The sequence below is a fragment of the Micromys minutus genome (assembly GCF_963924665.1).
Source record: "Micromys minutus genome assembly, chromosome: 30".
Lineage (NCBI taxonomy): Eukaryota > Metazoa > Chordata > Mammalia > Rodentia > Muridae > Micromys > Micromys minutus.
The window spans coordinates 3,780,177-3,799,589 of record NC_137965.1 but is presented as its reverse complement, the minus strand read 5'-3'; the positions used below and the strand labels follow the sequence as shown (position 1 = coordinate 3,799,589).

The window sequence follows — 19,413 nt, the reverse complement described above, 5'->3', positions numbered from 1 at the left end:
GGTAAAACATGGAAATATGTTTTCCAGAAAAACGAAGACACCTGGGAGTGCTTCTTTTAGGTAGGATATCAACACTTCCCTCTGACTGTCCTGGAATTCTCCATATTGACCAGGCTGGCCTTGAAGTCACAGAGTGCCACCTACCTCTGCCTCTAGGCCCTAGGAAGGCATTTTCAGGGTGAGCCAGCTCATGAGATATCAGTCTCACACCACACTTGCAAAGACTACCTAAACCACACTTCCCAAAGCCACCTAAATGTGCATTTCAACCTCTGCAAAAACAATAGTAACAGTAATGAGAAAGCAGTGTCCTCAGAACCGGGGTCTCTGCCACCTCTCCTGTGCTATGCCCCACCCCATCTTTGGCCATTCTTAAAACAAACCTGAAAAAAGTCCAGCCCAGTGAAGGGACTGAATCTTAAACCAAGAGGGAGATGAACCAAGAAATAAAAACACTCCCGAGGAGTCCAAAATAACAATGCTGGAAAACCGACCAGGAGGCCATTCATCTGCATGTGAATTTTAATGTGGAGTGTCTCACAATCCACCAGCTGCTTTTCTTTCAGAGGATACTCCCCTGGCGACATCTACGGAAGCAAAGGCAGACTTCTCTCTTGCTGTGTCATGGGAAGTTCCCTTCCCCACCCCCTCCCTTTGTGGGCGTGTGTGTGTGTGTGTGTGTGTGTGTGTGTGTGTGTGTGTGTGTGTGTGGTTTCTCCCTCCTTTTAAGAACACAGCCCGCCGCCTGTTCCTGCTGCTGCTGCTGCTCTGACTCTCAGCCATCTCTTTCCTCTCCTTTCTCTTCCTGCTTTGCTCCCTTCCTTCTGGTAAGTGTGACAAACACTCCCCCACGCCTTGCAAGGGGCAGCCTGTAGTCTGTAGTGCCCCGAAGTTGCAGATGCCATGAAAATGTTGGAAGGACTTTCCATTGTTCAACTTCTAAAGAAAAGATCCGGAAGGGATGGTGTGCCTGAGCGGCCACAGGGACTGCTAGAACAGGGGGACAGTCCCCACCGGAGGGGCGCAGGGCCAATAAAGTTTGTAAAAGACAGATTTTAGAGTTTCTTTGCTAGAGGAAACTTTACTACAAAGGGGACTATTTTAAAGCTCTTTGGTTTTGTTTATATTTGCTTTTCCTTCTTAATTTGTTCTGAGGCCTTTTTTAACAACAACAACAACAAAAAAAAAAAGTAGATTGTCCTGTAAACAAAACAGGTTACTGTTTTAAAAGAAGATTGGGGTTTGGAGATATAGCACAACAGGGAAGCATTTGAGGTGCTGGGAATGAACCCCAGTGCTACACACACACACACACACACACACACACACACATACACACACACACACACACACATCAATTAATGTGGAACAGAAATGTAAAGATATTCATGGACCAAAGTATGAAAACAATTGTAGCATCTGATAGGCTTGAATAGATCGCAAGAACATTTTCATGTGGCCCTACCCACAGTAACATGCTCATGGACTGTTTGAAACAACGGCCTTGAAATTTGATTGACTTTAGATCTCACCCAACGATAATCTCCCCAACACTTAAAAGCTCACATATGGATTCAAACCAGTAAATGTTCACTATTTTTAGTCTGACTTAGAGCCTATTCTCTTGACTTCAGGGATGAAGGGCTAAATGTCAGAACTCATTTTAGAAGAACTTAAAATAACTTCTGGCTGGGTGGCAGGACAGCAGGTGACACGTGTCTTGCCGTGTGGCTGGGGTGGGGAGGGCAGGAGTTATATATAGGGCAGAGCACAGTGAGTGGAGGTCAGGATCTAAATTGCAGGGATGGATGGAGACATGGCCACATTTTGTGATAACCAAGTGGCTGAATTAAATGAGTGAACTTCCTTCTAAGTCATCGAAGGCAGGGTGAGCGCCATGGGTGGGTGGGGAGTGTCTGCGCAACACTGCTCTTTTCCGGCTCTCTTGTTGGCATTCAAGTGCTTGACACTTGCCCTGAGAATGGGACGAGCAAGCTGTGCAGTTTGGAACACAGCATGGGTGTTTCCACGGACGTGCCAACACAACAGCAAGACGTGGGAAGCAAGAGGAGGCCGCCATATTTTTGTGCTGTATAATTAGCAGCCCAATTATTGAGTTCTGTTGGTAAACAAAATGTACCAGAACTTAAAAACCTAAGCCAAATCTATCCCCCTCCCATGTGGTGGGAGCAAAGCTTTAATGCAGTTTGTTGTATGGGTCCATATTTCCCAGAGGCCATATTATTATCTGGGTTGTTGGTTTGATGTTGTTGCTGGGGACAGGGTCATATAGCAGAGGCAGGCATGGGACTCTCTATATAGCTGAGAATGACCTCAAATATCTGACCTTTCTGCCTCCATGAAGAATAACAGACATGTCCCAGTATGTCTGGTTTGAGTCCGTATTGCATTTGAATTATTGTTCTAGTTTAAGACATACACTGCTTGCTATATTTTAGAAATCTTACACTTTTCTAGAACTTCTTGAGTTCGAAAATTATAATCTGTTTACTTCCAAGATGAAGTCAGTTTCTAGAGTAGACAAATGTTATAGAAATGTAAGGAGGTAGTATAGATGGAGGCTGGAGAGATGGCTCAGTGGGTAACGTCCTGGCTGTGCGCACACAACACTTTGAGTTCAGAGCCTAACAAGCACGTGACAACTTGGATGCAGCTAAATGAGCCTGCGGCCGCACTACTGTTAACGACAGAGGCAGGAGGATAACGGGCTTGCTTGCTACCAGCCTAGTGCCAGGTTCAGTGAGAGACACTGTCTTAAAGGAATAAGATGAACAGGATACCAGACATCCTCCTCGGGCACACACTCACACTCGTGCACACACACACGTGCACACACGTGCACACACGTGCACACACGTGTTAACACACTACACTCACATATATACACATGAAGACACATTTATAAGGATCATCATTTATTCATATTACTGGCTTGTTTATATGTTCCTCATTCCCTGTTTTAATTAAAAAGCTCAAAAAATTGTTCTTTCTAATTGATAATTGCATGCTACTCATTATCAGGAAGGGAACATCAGAAAAGCTATTTTTTGAAGTATACAAATTAAAATGTTCTACTTAAAGATTAAAAATAGCTTAAGGGTATAACTATTGTGAATGACTTTTTAGTGAGGACAATGATTCTTGCATTAAATATTAAATTAAAAATTAAATAAAAATTAAACTTTGAATGAAAATGTCTTTGTGGGTGCACTTTTAAAGACTGTGAGGTCTACACCTGAAAATCTTAACACCCATTGACAAATATATTCATAAAAAACAATACCATAAATTAGCTCAATTTCCAAAAAAAGGGATACCTCTAAAATGTGACGATTACACTCAAAGTAGCCAGCAATGTGACCAGAATTTTAGTGTCAATGGTATTTGAAAATTTATTTATTCTGTGGCAGATACCAAAACTAATTGGCATCTCTCTGAGAGACATCCTTACCATTAATGCGTAAGCGAATTCATCAGGTAAAACATAACTGTGCTTACCACCAGATCCCACTCCCATATGGAGACTAATCATCCTGATCAACTCTCGGTAGAACAGCCAAATCCCCCAGGGGACAGCTTGTCACTCAACCAAAACGTCCAGGGAAAGCAAGATGGCCAGCAGTGTTCAGCCTCAGACCCAGCACCAGAGCAAGAGGCGAGCCTACATCCTGAGAAGGGAGCCCAGGACATCTCTGAAGAGCTGAGCCGACAACTGGAAGATATCATAAGCATGTACGGGTCTGCAGCCAGTCCCACGGGAAAAGAAGGCACCCCTGAAACTAAGGAGCAGCCCCCAAACACAGAAGCACTGGACAATGAAGATGGTGACTATGAAGAAACTGCTGAGGAGACAGACAGAGAACCCACTGCTCCGGAAGAGCCAGCCATAACCAAAGAGCCTGTCAGCAATAAAGAGCAAAAGCTGGAAAAGAAAATCCTAAAAGGATTAGGCAAGTATTATGTTCTGATATATGACTTTGCTCTTCATTATTCCATTGGCTTTAACAGCAGGAAAAGCCACTGTTTGGTTTCAGACCCCAGGGGCCAAGGGACTGGGGTGAATATTTTACATACCAAAGCAGGCCTCTAGGTCCCTACTAGGCATTCCTTGCCCTATTCTAGAACTTTCCAGCCTAGGGACTGGGCTCCCCTAGGCTCTTCCCTATATTATCCAGACATTTTGAATTTTGTTCTCCCCCCCTTTCCCTCCCTCCCTCTCTTCCCCTCTCCCTCCTTCCCTCCCTTAATCCTTCCCTCTGCCTGTCTCTGTCTGTCTCTCTCTCCTCTCCACTTCCCCAGGACTTTTGTCTTTACCTTCCTCCCCTTCTCCCCATGGTCTCTCCCCTGACCTCCTTAGAGCCTACAAGCTGGCCTGTGAACAGATTCCCGGTAAACCTGCCTCCGTTATACTCTAATCCGGTTTGAACTGGCTCCTCCCCTGGCAGAGAAATAACCTATTCACCATATACATGTATTTGGATTAATTTCAAACTCTCTTCTTGGGATTCACTAAATTTTCTATTGCTGTTTTCTTTCTAGCTCATCCCTTTTCATCTTACTAAAGTGAAGGTTTGTCACACAGTGACAATCACTGTACACACATGGCTGCCCATTACCCTTAGAATTCCAACCCAAAAGTCTTAAAATGTTTCTTTGGTCCTGTGGTCTAACCCTGACTGGCTTAAGCTTGATCTCATTTCACTGTATCCCCTGCATTTTTTTTTCTTTCCAACTCCATCCCTGACCTCACCACTACCAAAGTCAACCTCATCTTAGATCTTTGATTCTCCAAATGCCTGCGTACATTCTACCTGGGAACGTCTGCCACCTCCAGCCCTATGAGCGTAGTGCTTCTACTTGACATTTGGCTCAGAACTGATTGGCATCTTAGCCACATCCTAAAGTTATCATCTTCGGTCTGCATTATGCCCCGAGTCATTCTTTAGCGGTACTAACAAGCATTTCTAACCATGCGTTTTAGGGGAGAGTATATAGATAATGTATCTTATTCCCAATTGGATTTTTTTAATCTCAAGAATAGTGTGTGTGCGTGTGAGTGTGTGTGTGTGTGTGTGTGTGTGTGTGTGTGTGTTGGATATCATTGGATGCCTATGGTATAAGATCAAAGATGACAAATTAAAGATTCCATAGTCATTTGCTATAAGAATGAAGTAATGGAATATTTAAAGCAAACATAGCAAACATGTAAAATATAATAAATAGGGGAAATAATTTTTGATAAAACAATTGTCAGTTAGATCACTTATTGTAAAATATTTTTGACTAAGGATAGGCCACAGAAAAACAAAACAAAATTAATAATAACAACATCGTGGTTACATCCGCCAAGAACTGCGGAAGACATATACCTGACTGGTCATCCATTCATTGATCTCATGACTGGCTAACGCCTGGTTATAAGGCTCTGTGCTGAGAGAACAAAATGAAGGGATGGCACTTTGGTGAAGCGGCTCTTGGCACAGAGAGAAAAGCAAACACACGAACTGTAGAAACATGCAGAAGAGGAAATGTTGTTGAAGAACATTGGCAGCATCAACAATAACTGTGGATGAAGGGAGAGAAAGCTAATTTTGCATCCCTTGCAACCTATGATGGAAAACACACTACTGCACCCAGGACAGCCCCTACTTGTGACTGCTAACAGAGCACTCACTTCAAAGACAAGGCGTGGTTAGTTTCACGTTTCTCACTTCTCCCTTACGTCTTCTTCAGCTTCTGAGATAGCTAGATAGAACCACATCTCGCTCGTTTGTACGGTGTGATAGAATGAAATACCAAGGGCCCTGAGTGAGAAAAGTAAAGACAGCCGTTTGGAGCTTTCGTACTCTCTCCCATGAGTTGTCTTATAAATCTGAACAATACTTACAATTGCCAAATCATTAGGACAGTTTTTCAGGATGAGAAAGTAACTAGACCTCTTTCCCCTGCCGCTCTGCAAATTACCCAACTCCAGCCCAATGTGTTTGGCTAGAATTTCTGTTTGTGCATCAGAGGCCTGCTTTGGGCATGTGTGGGCCAGTGGCCTTCCTGTCCCACCCCACTCTATGTTACTAACCTGTTCTTCTACACACAGTCCGGTCTCAGCTACACTCACAGTCGTAATGTTTTCAGGCTCCCTAGATTGTCAAAGCTCTGGCCTGGGCTGAAGTACCTTCAGCCTCACGTACTAACACTGTTCTTTCCTGCTTCTCGGTAATTCTGATTAGCTTCTCCCTCCCTCCCTCCCTCCCTTCTTCCCTCCCTCCCTCCCTTCTTCCCTCCCTCCCTCCTTCCCTCCCTCCCTCCCTCCTTCCCTCTCTCCCTCCCTCCCTCCTTCCCTCTCTCCCTCCCTCCCTCTCTCCCTCCCTCTTTCCCTCCCTCTCTCTCTCTTCCTCCCTCCCTCTCTCTCCCTCCCTCTCCCCTCTCTCTCCCTCCCTCCCTCCCTTCCTCCCTCCCTCCCTCTCTCTCCCTCTCTTCCTCCCTCTCCCTTTCCCTCCCTCCCTCACTCTTCCTCCCTCCCTCTCTCCCTCCCTCCCTCTCCCCTCTCTCTCCCTCCCTCCCTCTCCCTCCTTCTCTCCCTCCCTCTCTCTCTCCCTCCCTCCCTCCCTCCCTGCTTCCCTGTCTCCCTCCTCCCCCTCTCTTTCTTTCTTTCTTAATATAGGATATGAATAACCTATCATTTCATAAAGTTGATGCTGTGACGCACTTGCCTTTAGAATATTAAGGATACACAAGGGGAAGTAATGAGAATGAAAAAGGAAGTTTGGGGACTCCTGCTTTAGCAAGCATTTATTGAAATTCCACCATGAATTTGACTCTATGCCACATGAGCTAGTCCTTACTCTGAAAGGCTGAGGCTTTCCTAGCTGGGGTACAGGAAGGCTCTCGGTTTGCCTCAGGGTTGGTGACTGAGGTTTTGGTCCTAATTTGCAAGGGATCAATCCAATACCCAGGTCCCTAGCCCCTGACCATACGATCAACCACATTTTTGATTCTTTCTTTAGGTAAAGAAGCTAATTTGCTCATGCAAAATCTAAACAAGTTGCAAGCCCCTGACGAAAAGCTTGATTTTTTATTCAAGAAGTATGCTGAACTGGTAAGACTTTTCATCAGATCTTTCTGTCAGAAAGCCCTCAGCTCAAGTGTCATGGCTGAGAAGAGAATGTGGCTTTTCATGAGCATCATTATAGGACACAGCTACTTACCACAAACAAGCCATCGCTGGTGTCACAGAATGCTAGGAGAAAAGTGTGTTTAAAGGAAAAAGAAAGGCTGGCTTGTAACATAGAAAGAACAAAGAAGGTAACGTTCTCCCTGCTCAACTGTGGGCATAATTTGGGGGGAGGAGCCAGAAAGGAGTACAGATAGCTGAAATTTGTGGGCTTCTTTTCTTTTTTAAGTTCCTGTTAGCTTTAAAAACAAAATTATCTTCTCTGTAAAGATGTGGATGAATATCAATTTTCCATTCAGCTTCTACGTCCATGTTTCTCAAGGGCTAAGAGGGGAAATTCAAAGAGGAGTTAATGCCACCACCCCACAGTTTTCTAGCTTTATGGCCATGTTGCTAAAATGAGGGCAGAAAAGTACAATGCAGCTCAACACGGGCTATTAGCAATTTAAACTGGCATAGCATAGGTTGGAGGTCGAGGATATTTTCCCCTAAACCTGAACCACAGTCAGCTGCGTATGTCACGTGGCTCTGACTTACACACCTGTGTTCCTTCTTCAATATTTTCTGTTCTGTCTGTCCATCATCCCTTCAACCTGCCCACTGCCTACCAAGGCAGTTTATTGTTCATTTTCTATCGTCATTTGCTAAACTTGGCAGGAAGTAAGACGTATTCCTCACTGTCACCTGACACCGTTTACAGGGTTACTTGCTGGGAGGAGAAGAATTGCCTCCCCAGTCTGAGGGAGATTACTCCAAGAGGCAAGGCTGCATCCTGTGTTCAGGAAATCCCCTTAGTTACCACGTTAGACAGTCAAGCCTGTAGCAGCCTTACCACAGCTGGACCTGTCTTATCCCCAACAACACACTAAGTGCAGAAGCGAACCCAAAGACCAATCACATTTCCATTTCAGGACAGAAAAAAAAAAAAAGAAAACATTTAATTAGTTACATGGAGATAAAAGTCTATTTCCTTACTCATTGATTAGGATATTAGTATAGAAAATGTCTGAAATAGGGAATGAACTGTGGACTCCGATACCACAACTCCAACTGCCACTTGAGTTCACCCAGGCTCACAGCCTGAAACCTGTAATAGTACCTGGCAGGCGTTGTGTCCATCAATAAATAAAGATATGTTCATTAATAAGTAAGGATACTTCATGACCACATTCAGAAATGACCTTAGAAAGACATTTTCCAGAAATTTCCACAACTTCTATGTACTTAAAAGAAAGAATCACTACTACAATTCTAACTTAGCCATTGACACCAATTGTGCTTTTAGTTTTTAAATTTAATGAAGAAGGAAAGAAAATAAGAAATTTCAGATAAAATCTTTATACTGATTGCACATTTCCAGTACTGTGCCTCTGTGGATTGAAAACTACACCCAGCACTGGGCTGAGGTTGACTCAGTTACAATATGTTCACGTCATTCATTAAAAGCCCCGCCCATGTTCATGTCATTCACTAAAAGCCCCGCCCACACTGTCATTCTCCCACCACCCCACCTTCCTCAGACCTGCCGACCCAGAACCCAACAGGTTAGATTCACTTCCGGTGCCCACTTTCCTTGCCCACGGAATCCTCTGCGGCTCGCCCAGTTGCACTGAGTGGGCTGCTATCCCTGCCGAACCTCCGTTTTCCTACCAACTATCTTCCGGTCTTCATCAGATCCAGAACCTCACACCCGAGCATAGCCACCGGAGATCCTACTGCACCAGGATCACTGAGATTAGTCCCCTCCCAGTACCTACTACGACAGGAACATCCATGGACAAAAGCCTCCCAGATGGTTAAAATCTTGTGAAACAACACAATCAGTAAAAGCCAGGGCAATGTAACACCATCAGAACACAGCTATTCAACTACAGTAAGCCCTGCATATCCCAACAGAACTGAGACGCAAAAGCCCCGGCCCTCAAACACAAGCACAGAAGTCTAATCTATTTAAAAAAAAAAAATCATCCAGCCACTAAAACAATTCAAAAGTTGAGAGCCTTTTATTTTAAAGACAAGGGAAATAGATCTGGCTAAAATTTAAATGTACATGGTCTTATAATACAACCAAAGATTAAATATGGCAAAACATAAATCATCTGTCTTCCAACTTACAAAGCACAGAAAGTATATTTGCTTCCTGACACACAGGGCAGTGTTTCCTAGACACAGGCAGACTTGTACACCATGGAACAACGGGTGTCTCTGCCAGGAGATATTTCTGCCTCTCACAGTCAAATGATGTTGTTGCCATACAGTAGGTAGAGACGCTCAGATTAGTGTTAAATAGCCCAAAATGCAGAGGATTTTCCAAGATACAAAAATTTGTCCCATTATGTCAACATCAATGAACTTGAAAAGTTTTGACATATGGCTTAGTCCTCAAAAGTAGAGCTTAGTCTGTAACGGCAACAATGTGTCAGTCTCAGGGAAGAAAAGTCCTGCTATAATCATGGGAAGCTTTACCCTGTCTACTCATTTCTGTACAAAATGAGAAGACCATATTTATTGTGTGAACAAAAGTTTAGCACGAGAAATGCCTAATGGAGGAGCCCTGGCTTTTCAAGGACATTAATGCTGATCCTTATTTCCAAGAGCATGGTTTTCTTTTTCCAATCTTAATTCCTAAAAAGTAGAAATTGCACTTGCATATAAACGTAGAGTATCAAACATGCATGTTCATGACTTAATTTGAAGGTGGTTTATAATGGTTATTCAACATGGTAGGAGAAAGAGAATAAAACAAGATATGGGCCAAAGAAAGTATGACAACCTTCAAATAATTCAGAAGGAAAAACCAACAGACTTTTTAAACAGAGAAACTAAGATGTGGTCAAATGTGGACCGTATATCAATTTCCACCAGGCCCAGGAGGCACCAGGAACCCCGAGCATCCAGACACCCGATAGCTCCCCGGGGAGTTTTCTTGCTCTTAGCCAACATGGCTATTAATAAACAGTCTCCTCCTGGCTTAAACAACATCTAGGCACTAAGGAAACCAAGTCCAGTGGCGTGAACAGTTACAGACCCAACTCTATGCTTGCATGTGGCCACATTAGTGTTCAGACCGACATTAGCACACCTAGAATTTGCAGGTTTCTGTCCGGCAGCTTCTGGAGGCTGTTTCTCATGCCCCCTCCCTCCATTAGAACTAAGACTTTGCAATAGTGTTACCAGATTTAGAAAAGAAAACTACATTGGACCCAATTAATTTTACATTTTAGACAATGAACAATTTTAATAAAAAATATGGCCCATCCAATGTTTAGGGATATACTTGTATTAAAATTATTTGTTAGTATCTGAACTTTCTGTTTATTTGGGAATCCTATATCATTTCTAGCAATCCCAACATGGAGAATATGGGGGCCACATGTTTCCATGCATCTGGATCACCAGAGACAAGGGTCATGATGTCTTTGTGGTAGGCACAGAGAAGTTGGAGACAGTTGGGGACAGAACCTACAGGCGGCAGGGAATGTTAGAAACAGTCGCCTTTCACGCCAGTGTGTTGTACTGCAGCTGTTTCTGAGGCTTTGGTAAAAAAAACTACTCAAGGCTTCAGTGTTTGTGGGTATACTTTCTCTTGCTTTTCCATACCCAAAGAATCCACATCTAAGCCCCAAAATTATAAAAAGAGAGCTTCACTTATATTTACCATGAAGTTGTTTGTCTCTTACCTATTTTTATTAAAGCCACTGTTAGCTTATTTGCAGAAAAAATTACGGGAGCAAACTCTATGCCAGGCAAACCAATAGTTGGCCATGGTCTGGATACAAGATACTGCCATGAATTCTAGGAGTTTCCAGGGTCTCAGGTGTGTCTACCTTTTGTGGATAGCAGTGGATGGTATCATTAGACAAAACAGTAAGAAAGAAAAGAAAGAAAGCCATTTTTAGACAAAGAAAAAGAAAGAGGATGCTAATAGAAATAAGTTATGTAAAAATCATATATTATGCTCTAAAACTATCTACACGTTATATAGTGGTGGCACTTATGAAGTTCATGAGTTTCCAGAGAGTTGGATAATGATTAAAAATAGCTCCAAACAACCACTCAGAATGTCTTTAGGTGTGGTTGGGGATCTAGCTCAGTGATAGAGCGCTTACCTAGCAAGCAAAAGGCCATGGGTTTGGTCCTCATCTCTGATAATTAAAAAAAAAGAAAGGAAGGAAGTTCTTAGGCTTTGTGTCTTTTCTGTGAGCTGCAGACATCCCTGCTGATTTCTATGTCCCTTGTAACCCCACGTCTAGCTGGACGAACATCGCACTGAGCAGAAGAAACTGAAGCTGCTACTGAAACAGCAGGCACAAACCCAGAGAGAGAAGGACCAGTTGCAGAGTGAACACAACAGAGCCATCCTGGCTCGGAGCAAACTGGAGAGCCTGTGTCGGGAGCTACAGAGGCACAACAAGACGCTGAAGGTACGTGGCACCCTGGCTTGGAAACACGATTCTTACAGACACAGGACTCCTCTCTCTGGAGAAAGCCCGGCTTACAACCGGACGGCAGTGAAGTCAAATGCCAGTTCCTGCACTTGCTCATTTGTGATCTTCAAGTTATTCATCTCCGAGAGTGGTCCCCCAACTTCTGACTGATGTGGTCAGAAGGGGGAAAGCTAAATGAGATTCCACAGGCAGGGTGCATACACAACGGTAACAGTGCAGACCCAGCGTGACGACCCTGCCTCTTTTGTTCACGCGCCTTTGTTTGGTTGGTTTGGTTTTGATGAACTGTTTTTGATATCCCTCAGCTAATTATTTAATTATCTTTATTTTTTACTTTACGTATTTGGGTGTTTTGCCAACACGACGTCTGTGCATTTCATGTGTGCTTGGTGCCTAAGGAAGCCAGAAGAAGTCATAGGAGCTCGCCTTGCAGATGGCTGGGTTCTGCCACGTGGGTTCTGGGAATTGAACTCAGATCCTCTGGAAGAGCAGCCAATGGTCTTGACCTCTGGATCGTCTCCTTATACCTTAGTTTTCACTTAACATTTTTGTAAGAACTCAACATTCTATATTTCTAATGAATTCTACCTGACGTAGCATAGATTGGTATGATTAAGGGAGGTGAAGAGCTGAAGTATCAATAGTTGTCTGAGGAAAGAAGCTGCTTAAAACACACACACACACACACACACACACACACACACATACACACGAGCTCTTTAAGACTTTATTATTCAACCTAAAAATAATAGACTGGTCGCTCCTTTATGTCTACTTGGGTTTCATTCACGGCAGCATGGGTTCCCAGCAGTGTATTTAATCTTATTACCAGCTCCATTGAAAAGTAAGACGCAGGGACAGGCCCCTTCCAGTGGTAGACCCCAAAGTTTCAGACACACAGTACTGAATCAGACAATATATCCGAAAGGACGTTTGGGGACTGGGAAGCCAGCGTGTTGGACTGTGACTGTCACATTGCAAGCTAGAGAGGACAGGAGTCTGGGTTGGTTGTTTGTTCTGGTTTTTGTGCAATGAATGTGCCAGGAACCACCAGAGGTCCACGTTAGATGGGGACCTGGAGATGGGGGCGCCATCTTCAGCTCAAGAGGTAGTGTTCTGAGTTTACAAAAGACTCCTGTCTTCCTATGATGTCATACAGTGGAGGAGTGGGGGTGGGAATGTGTTACTGAAAGACTTAAAGGGAGAGGAGTATGGCTTTGACAACTTAGGTCTGTGCATGCTACGCCGTTTGATCTGCACCAACAGCCTCTCATTGTACTCAGGCATTTACAGCCATGAACGTTTAACATGCTGAAATAAGAAGTCAAACCCCAAACCCTGACTTACATCTGATCATTCAGGCCGGGAATGTTTAATTTGTATAGCTAATCATGGATGTGCTCTCTTGGTAAACAACCAGCATGTGCTTGGAGCCAACGCTGTCCAGCCGTTGCCTATGCGGTATTCCATACGCGACGATTATCTCTGCAACCATCCGTACAAGCCCAGTATCAGCTGCAGAACAGACTAGTTCTTCCCAGTACACCAGTTTTTGCTTCTTGAAGCAAGGATGTTGGACTTCTTCATATTCACCTTCTATCTTGTTGGAAAGCTGTAATTTTATCATCATGCACATCTGATAATATTTATCTTGAATTTTATATTATCTGACATTAGTCCAGCCCTTTGAGCTCTTTTACTCTCTTGTTTGTCTGCACGGTGTATCTCTTCTCTCCACCTGGGTCTACAAAGTATAAAGCTACAGATAGGTTCTTTTTATACACAGAGAAGGTTTACTTGTTGACAGGAGCCTTTCCACTTCCCTCTCTCTTCTGTTCCTTTATTCTTTCCCTGAACCTCCCAATCCAAAGATTCCTTAAATTATATTTTAACTTATCTCTTGGCATTTTCAAATTCTATCTCATTGCATTATTTATGGTGGTTAATCTGTGGTTACAATCAACATTTCTAATGGTTCCTAGTTATCCAGAGTCAATATTATACCATATCACACATGTAGAAACACTGTAGCTAAGGGTGTTCCATCATTTCTCCTGTATGCAAGCTAGAATGTTCTGTGTATACAAATCTGTGCATTTATGATACCCACGAGATGACAGGGTTGCTTTTGTCTTTAGTATCACCTGTATCCCCTGAAAAATGAAAAGAAAACCTGTTTTTCGCTCTACCCAGGTTCTTGAATTTCCTGATGCTTTTTTACTGGGTCTAAAGCTTCAGTGTCCCGTCTGGCATCATTTCCCCTCAACCTAAAGATCTTCCTGTTCGGGTCTGTCGGGCTCCAGCTCTGCTGCCAGACAGTTCTCTGTCCGTTATCTTTAAGATGCCTCTTGTTTATTCATTTGCCCTTCCTATTGAGAATTGTAATTATTGGATGTCGAAGTTGTCCGTTTTATTTATTATTTTTATCTCTTTTTTAAAAAGATTTATTATTTATTTATTATATATAAGTACACTGTCGCTGTCTTCAGACACACCAGAAGAGGGCATCAGATCCCATTACAGATGGTTGTGAACCACCATGTGGTTGCTGGGGTTTGAACTCAGGACCTCTGGAAGAACAGTCAGTGCTCTAACCACTGAGCCATCCCTCCAGCCCTTTTTCCATTCTATTCTGGCCATCACTGTTCTGATGGTGACAGCAGCCATAACTTGAGCTGCTATTCCTCCTCATGTGACATGTCATTTTCCTATGGCTATTCCAAGCTATTTCTAGTGGTTTCTTATTTTTAGAGCCTTTGTATATATTAGTGGTCTCCCTTGTTTTTAATTTTTAAAACATGGTATGTGAATGAATGTTTTGCCTGCGCACATTTAAGGGTGCCACATGCGTGTGGTAGCCATGGAGGCTAGAAAAGGGTGTTGGATACCTGAAGCTAGAATTACAGATGGTTCTGATCTGTCCTGTGGGTGCTGGGAACCAAACCAAGGACCTCTGAGTTGTCTTTCCAGTCCCTGGGGTTTGTTTGTTTAACATAAATCCCACTTGGTATTTTATGAGCTTTAAGTATCCATTTTTCAGCAAACTTGGAATATTTTTCAAGTGTCACTTTTTCAAATATATTCACTAATTTGTGTTCTCCTCCTTCCTCTCTCCTTGGATTCTGGCTGTGGGCATGTTGGTCTTGTGACATTGTCCCACAGTCCTCATGCTTTTCCTTGGTCTTCTGATTAGGCCATTTCATAGCCTGTTCTCCGTTGTGTAGTTAGAAAAGCGCACGGTTTTAAATTCCAGGATCCCCACTTAGTTCATGAATTGTTTTTCCTTTCTGAGACCTCCTGGTTTTAGTTTGTCAGGATGATATCTTCTTTCATGTCACTGAACAGAATTATAATACCTCCCTTAGAATTCTTCCCTGATGTTTTCACATTTGGGCCCTTGTAGACCAAGTTGTTTACTTATTTACTGTCCTTCGTTTGATAATGTACATTTCCATCGGGTTGACAGTTATATCCTGTAAGTTATGACAGTGTAGAGGCTCTGGGTTCTGTTATTATTATGTTAGTTGACCTTCCAATGCTGTAATAAAATATCTTGCATAAACCAACTTACAGGAAGAAAAGGTTGATTTGGCTCACAGTTTCTGGGACTCCGGTCCACGGTTTCTTAATTCTTATTTCTAGGCCATGACGAGGAAGAACATAATTGTTAGAAGCACTAGACCTTGTGCTCTTCCTCCTGTTAAAGGGGGGGAGGGGCAATACAAAGAATAAAAAACTCAAGCTGCCATTTAATAAGCCAGAGCCGAGTGGCATGGAATATGTTTAATAGCATACGCTCAGATATGGTAAGTAGACTTTCTCAGAAGCATGGCATAGACTTTTCCTTTATATCTGGAATCTTTAGAAACAAGAATTAAGATCATAGACTATAGTCATATGATTCATATTTGGGGACTTCTATCAGGAGCAATGAGGTGTCATTCACTATGACAGATGTGTCCAGTTATTCTAGCTGATAGCTACAATCATCTTCAGTGATGTATGAATACAGATATGAATGTTATCTCAAATAATCATTAGATTAGGCAGCCTCTTTTATAATATCCCTAAGAAGTTACAGTACAATGAAATTATAACTCTGATGGCCAACAGGTTAGGCAATGCGTTAATATTATATAAGAAAGACGGAAAGGAGCGGTAAATTAAAATACTTCTGGGGCATATATTTTCCAGGTCAGTTTTCATTTTGATCACATTATTCTATTCTAATAAAGACTTTGTGCAATTAGTTCTTCTAAGTTCATCCTCTCTTCCTAAGTCCTGTAATATAATTTGATGTTGGTATGAACTAAATGAAGTGTTATTTCATTGCCAACAATGAAATGTGCTCTCCCATTAACAGTTAGCTAGGACTGAAAGGAATCTGAGAGTGTGTGCTGTCCCTCAGCAGTGTGGGTCCATCTTTGGGATAATACAGCGAGAACAAACCCTTTATTCTAAACGAATAAAAGGAGCAGTTATATCACATATAATCCCTGGAGTAGACAGAGGAGTATGGGAACATTGCTAGTACCTATCGATGAATGTGGAGTTCTGATGTCAGAGAAAAAGAACAGGAATAGTATCAAACTTTCAGTTCCTCAACGGGAAGAAATGGTTAAGGGGTTGATGTTGGTAAATGTCTCCTTTTATTTAAGGAGATTTCAACCTTATGACCTTCTAGTTCAAAATTTATGTTGCAAATATTTTGTTTAGAACACAAAATGATTGTTCTGTCCAGAAATGAAATATCCAGGGTTTTGAATAGCTTGGACTAAAGCTTCCTGATACTATGTCTTTCTTACGGACCACCTGCTGGTCTTGCAGAGGGTTCAAGTTCAGTTCCCGGGCCATGCGAGGCAGCTGACAATCACCTGTAATTCCAGTTCCAGGGGCTCTGATGCTTTCTTCTAGCTTCTCTGGGCGCCCACACCATTCGGCACATATTCGTTCACAAAGAGATACAAACATAAGTAAAAATAAAACCTAAAAGGAAAAAGAAGTTTATATTATGATCTCGCTTATAAAATCTGGGTGATACAACTCTGAAGTTAATATTCCATGGTTTTATAGAATAACATTACATCTATTTTTCTCTGCTGCAAACACCTCTCCCCACCCCCACCCCGCGCCACACCCCTAAACACAGAAACAACTCATGATCTGCTTCCCACCTGTCATTAAATCAGTGGCCTCCCCTGCTTCTCCCTCACCAGCCCCTGACACGCCCCCCACCCCCTACCCCTTACTCCACCCCCACCCCTGAGCCGCCACTAAAAGATCAAAGTCTCAATGTGACTGCAGGTCATTCAAGCAACAGGAGACTCTTCAGTTTTAAAGGAGGTTGCTCATCACCTATCCCAGCAGCCCTGAGTGACCGCCTTCCCAGCTGAATCCCTGCCCGGATGTATTTAGGGATCGGCCAACTCTAGCTGTAAAGAACGGGAAAGGAACTCCCTGCTTGCCCTGCACATTGCTTCTTTCGGTGGACCTTATCCTGAGTTCCCTAAGCCGTGGGCACCTCTAAACTAGCGCAAAATGTCTTGTTTGTTCTTCGGCAGGAAGAAACCCTCCAACGGGCTCGCGAGGAAGAAGAGAAGAGGAAAGAGATCACAAATCACTTTCAGACCACTCTGACAGACATTCAGACTCAGATCGAGCAGCAGAGTGAACGCAACATGAAGCTCTGCCAGGAGAACACGGAGCTTGCGGAGAAACTGAAAAGCATCATCGACCAGTACGAGCTCAGAGAAGAGGTGAGGTCACACCAGGCAGCGCGGAACTCCGCCCAGGCCCCAGCTGCCCTGGAAGCGTGGGGGGAGGGGGCTGGGTTAGGAAGAAATTCACGGTCAACCCTTTCATTCCTTAATTGTTACGATTAGATTTCTTTTACTAGCCAAAATAAAAACAGACAGTCCTACAAAACACCCAGCTGAGCTCGCAGCTCATCAGAATAAAAGCACAATCACCCAGCACAGTCACCCAGCACAGTCACCCAGCACAGTCACCCAGCACAGTCACCCAGCACAGTCACCCAGCACAGTTACCCACCACAGTCCTTGGGTTCTTCAAAAATCCTTCCCACGAAGACCGGAGAGAGCTCCACTCTCTTCATTAGGCTTCACATATCATCTCAATTAACAAGCTGATCGTAGCATTAATAATGTAATAATCATAATATCATTTATTTAGTGCCTAATCCGTGTCAAGCAACGTGTAAGTTATGCGCACGACATGTCATTTGTCGCAGCTTTACTATCAATCGGAAAACACTATCTATGTAAGCTACTTTTTGTGTTGCTGTGACCAAATACCTACTAAGAAGCAACATCGGGGAGGAAAGGTAAGTTCTGGCTTACGGGTTTGGAGAATTGTTCCCTCATTGCTTACACTGGCCCACAGACAGAAAACACGGAATACAGGGTTCTCATACCCAGCCTACCTTCTCATCTTTACTCAGGGCCTCAGACCACAAAATGGCACTGCCCACGATTAAGGTGGACCTGCCCACCTCGGTTAACCAGATCAAGCTAGACGATCCCTCACAGGCTAGCCCAGAAGTTTACCTAATGCAGACAGTCCCTCACAGGCACGCTCAGAAGCCTCACCAACTTATTAATGTTAGCCATGGCGCTCGTAGTGGCCCAGGGAGGGTCTCACAGTCGCAAAGATTGTCATTCTCAGTATTTTACGTGAATGATATAATGAGTGGCTGGGTTGGTAATGTGCCAGGATTTTATCAAGAAAACAATATCTGAATCCGTAGCACACGGTCATCAGAGTGAGGGAAATCAGAAAACTCACTCCAAGACATCACTAGCGACCATCTTCTCTTGTGAGAAGGTTTGAGTCCATCTGGGATAGAAGCAAGAGTAAAGAAGAAAGGGAGAGACGATGGGGAAAGTATCTGCTCTCCTCAGAAAGAGCTCAGACAGGAATGGCCTGGAATCTCAGCACTGGTTCTATTTAAATCCCAATACAACATTCTGTGTGTCTCCTTATCCAGAGAAAAGCTTGTGGTCGCTCACAGATATGAAGGTGTCAGTCCATAAGCAAGTGACCTCGTCATTTTAGGGTCAAAGCTGCACATAAACATGCTGAGAAAGTGGCAGAGCCAAGTTGCTCACTCCAGGTCCCTGGGACAGTGGGGTGGGCACTAGCTGCCGAAGACCAGAAGGTCTCCCAGCAAACCCTGCCTCTTGAATTTTCTACCACGTCCCAATCATGTGGAGCTAGGCACCAAGCATTTAACATGGGACCTTGCGGTTTGGGTTGAAATCCAAACTACAGCAGCATCAGAGCAGCCAAGAAAGCATTACGGGGTTTGAACCTCAGTTCCACACATCTAGGGATCGTATGCTCGTACTCCTTAATGAGAATTCACTGCGGTACATTATATTCATCTTGCTGTTTTTTTTTTTTTTGTTGTTGTTTTTTTTTAAACGACTTTATTTTGCAAAACAAAGATAAATGTAAAGATTTTAAACATTTTTTGCTTAAAATTATACATTTTTGTCAGTACTGTTTTTTCAGACATTAAAATAAATTTTACATAAAACCATGTGAATATGTTTTTTTAGTCAGTACTTGATTTTTTTCAAGGGCTTGACAGTATGCATTGAAAACGTACTAGTTGCAATAAGCGTAAAGTACATGCAAAACAAAACGCAACATGGGAATAGTCAAAGTCTTCTTGTTTTGTGAATATATGTATATTTTTTGTTTTCTTTATTTCTTGGACTTCATACAGTCTGTGAGTTGTTTCTGGGGGAG

At 43.1% G+C, this 19,413-nt stretch overlaps 1 protein-coding gene across 1 annotated transcript in view; it reads left to right on the top strand.

The window, feature by feature from the left end:
- Nucleotides 1-687: 687 nt before the first annotated feature.
- The window catches only part of TXLNB (taxilin beta), a 37,881-nt gene continuing 19,155 nt past the window's right edge, over nucleotides 688-19,413 (top strand). The window contains 5 exon segments of the mRNA XM_080941789.1: nucleotides 688-827; nucleotides 3,526-3,971; nucleotides 7,026-7,117; nucleotides 11,446-11,616; nucleotides 17,202-17,396. Of these exon segments, the coding sequence (XP_080797915.1) occupies nucleotides 3,539-3,971; nucleotides 7,026-7,117; nucleotides 11,446-11,616; nucleotides 17,202-17,396 (891 nt within the window). The 5' untranslated portion in view covers nucleotides 688-827; nucleotides 3,526-3,538.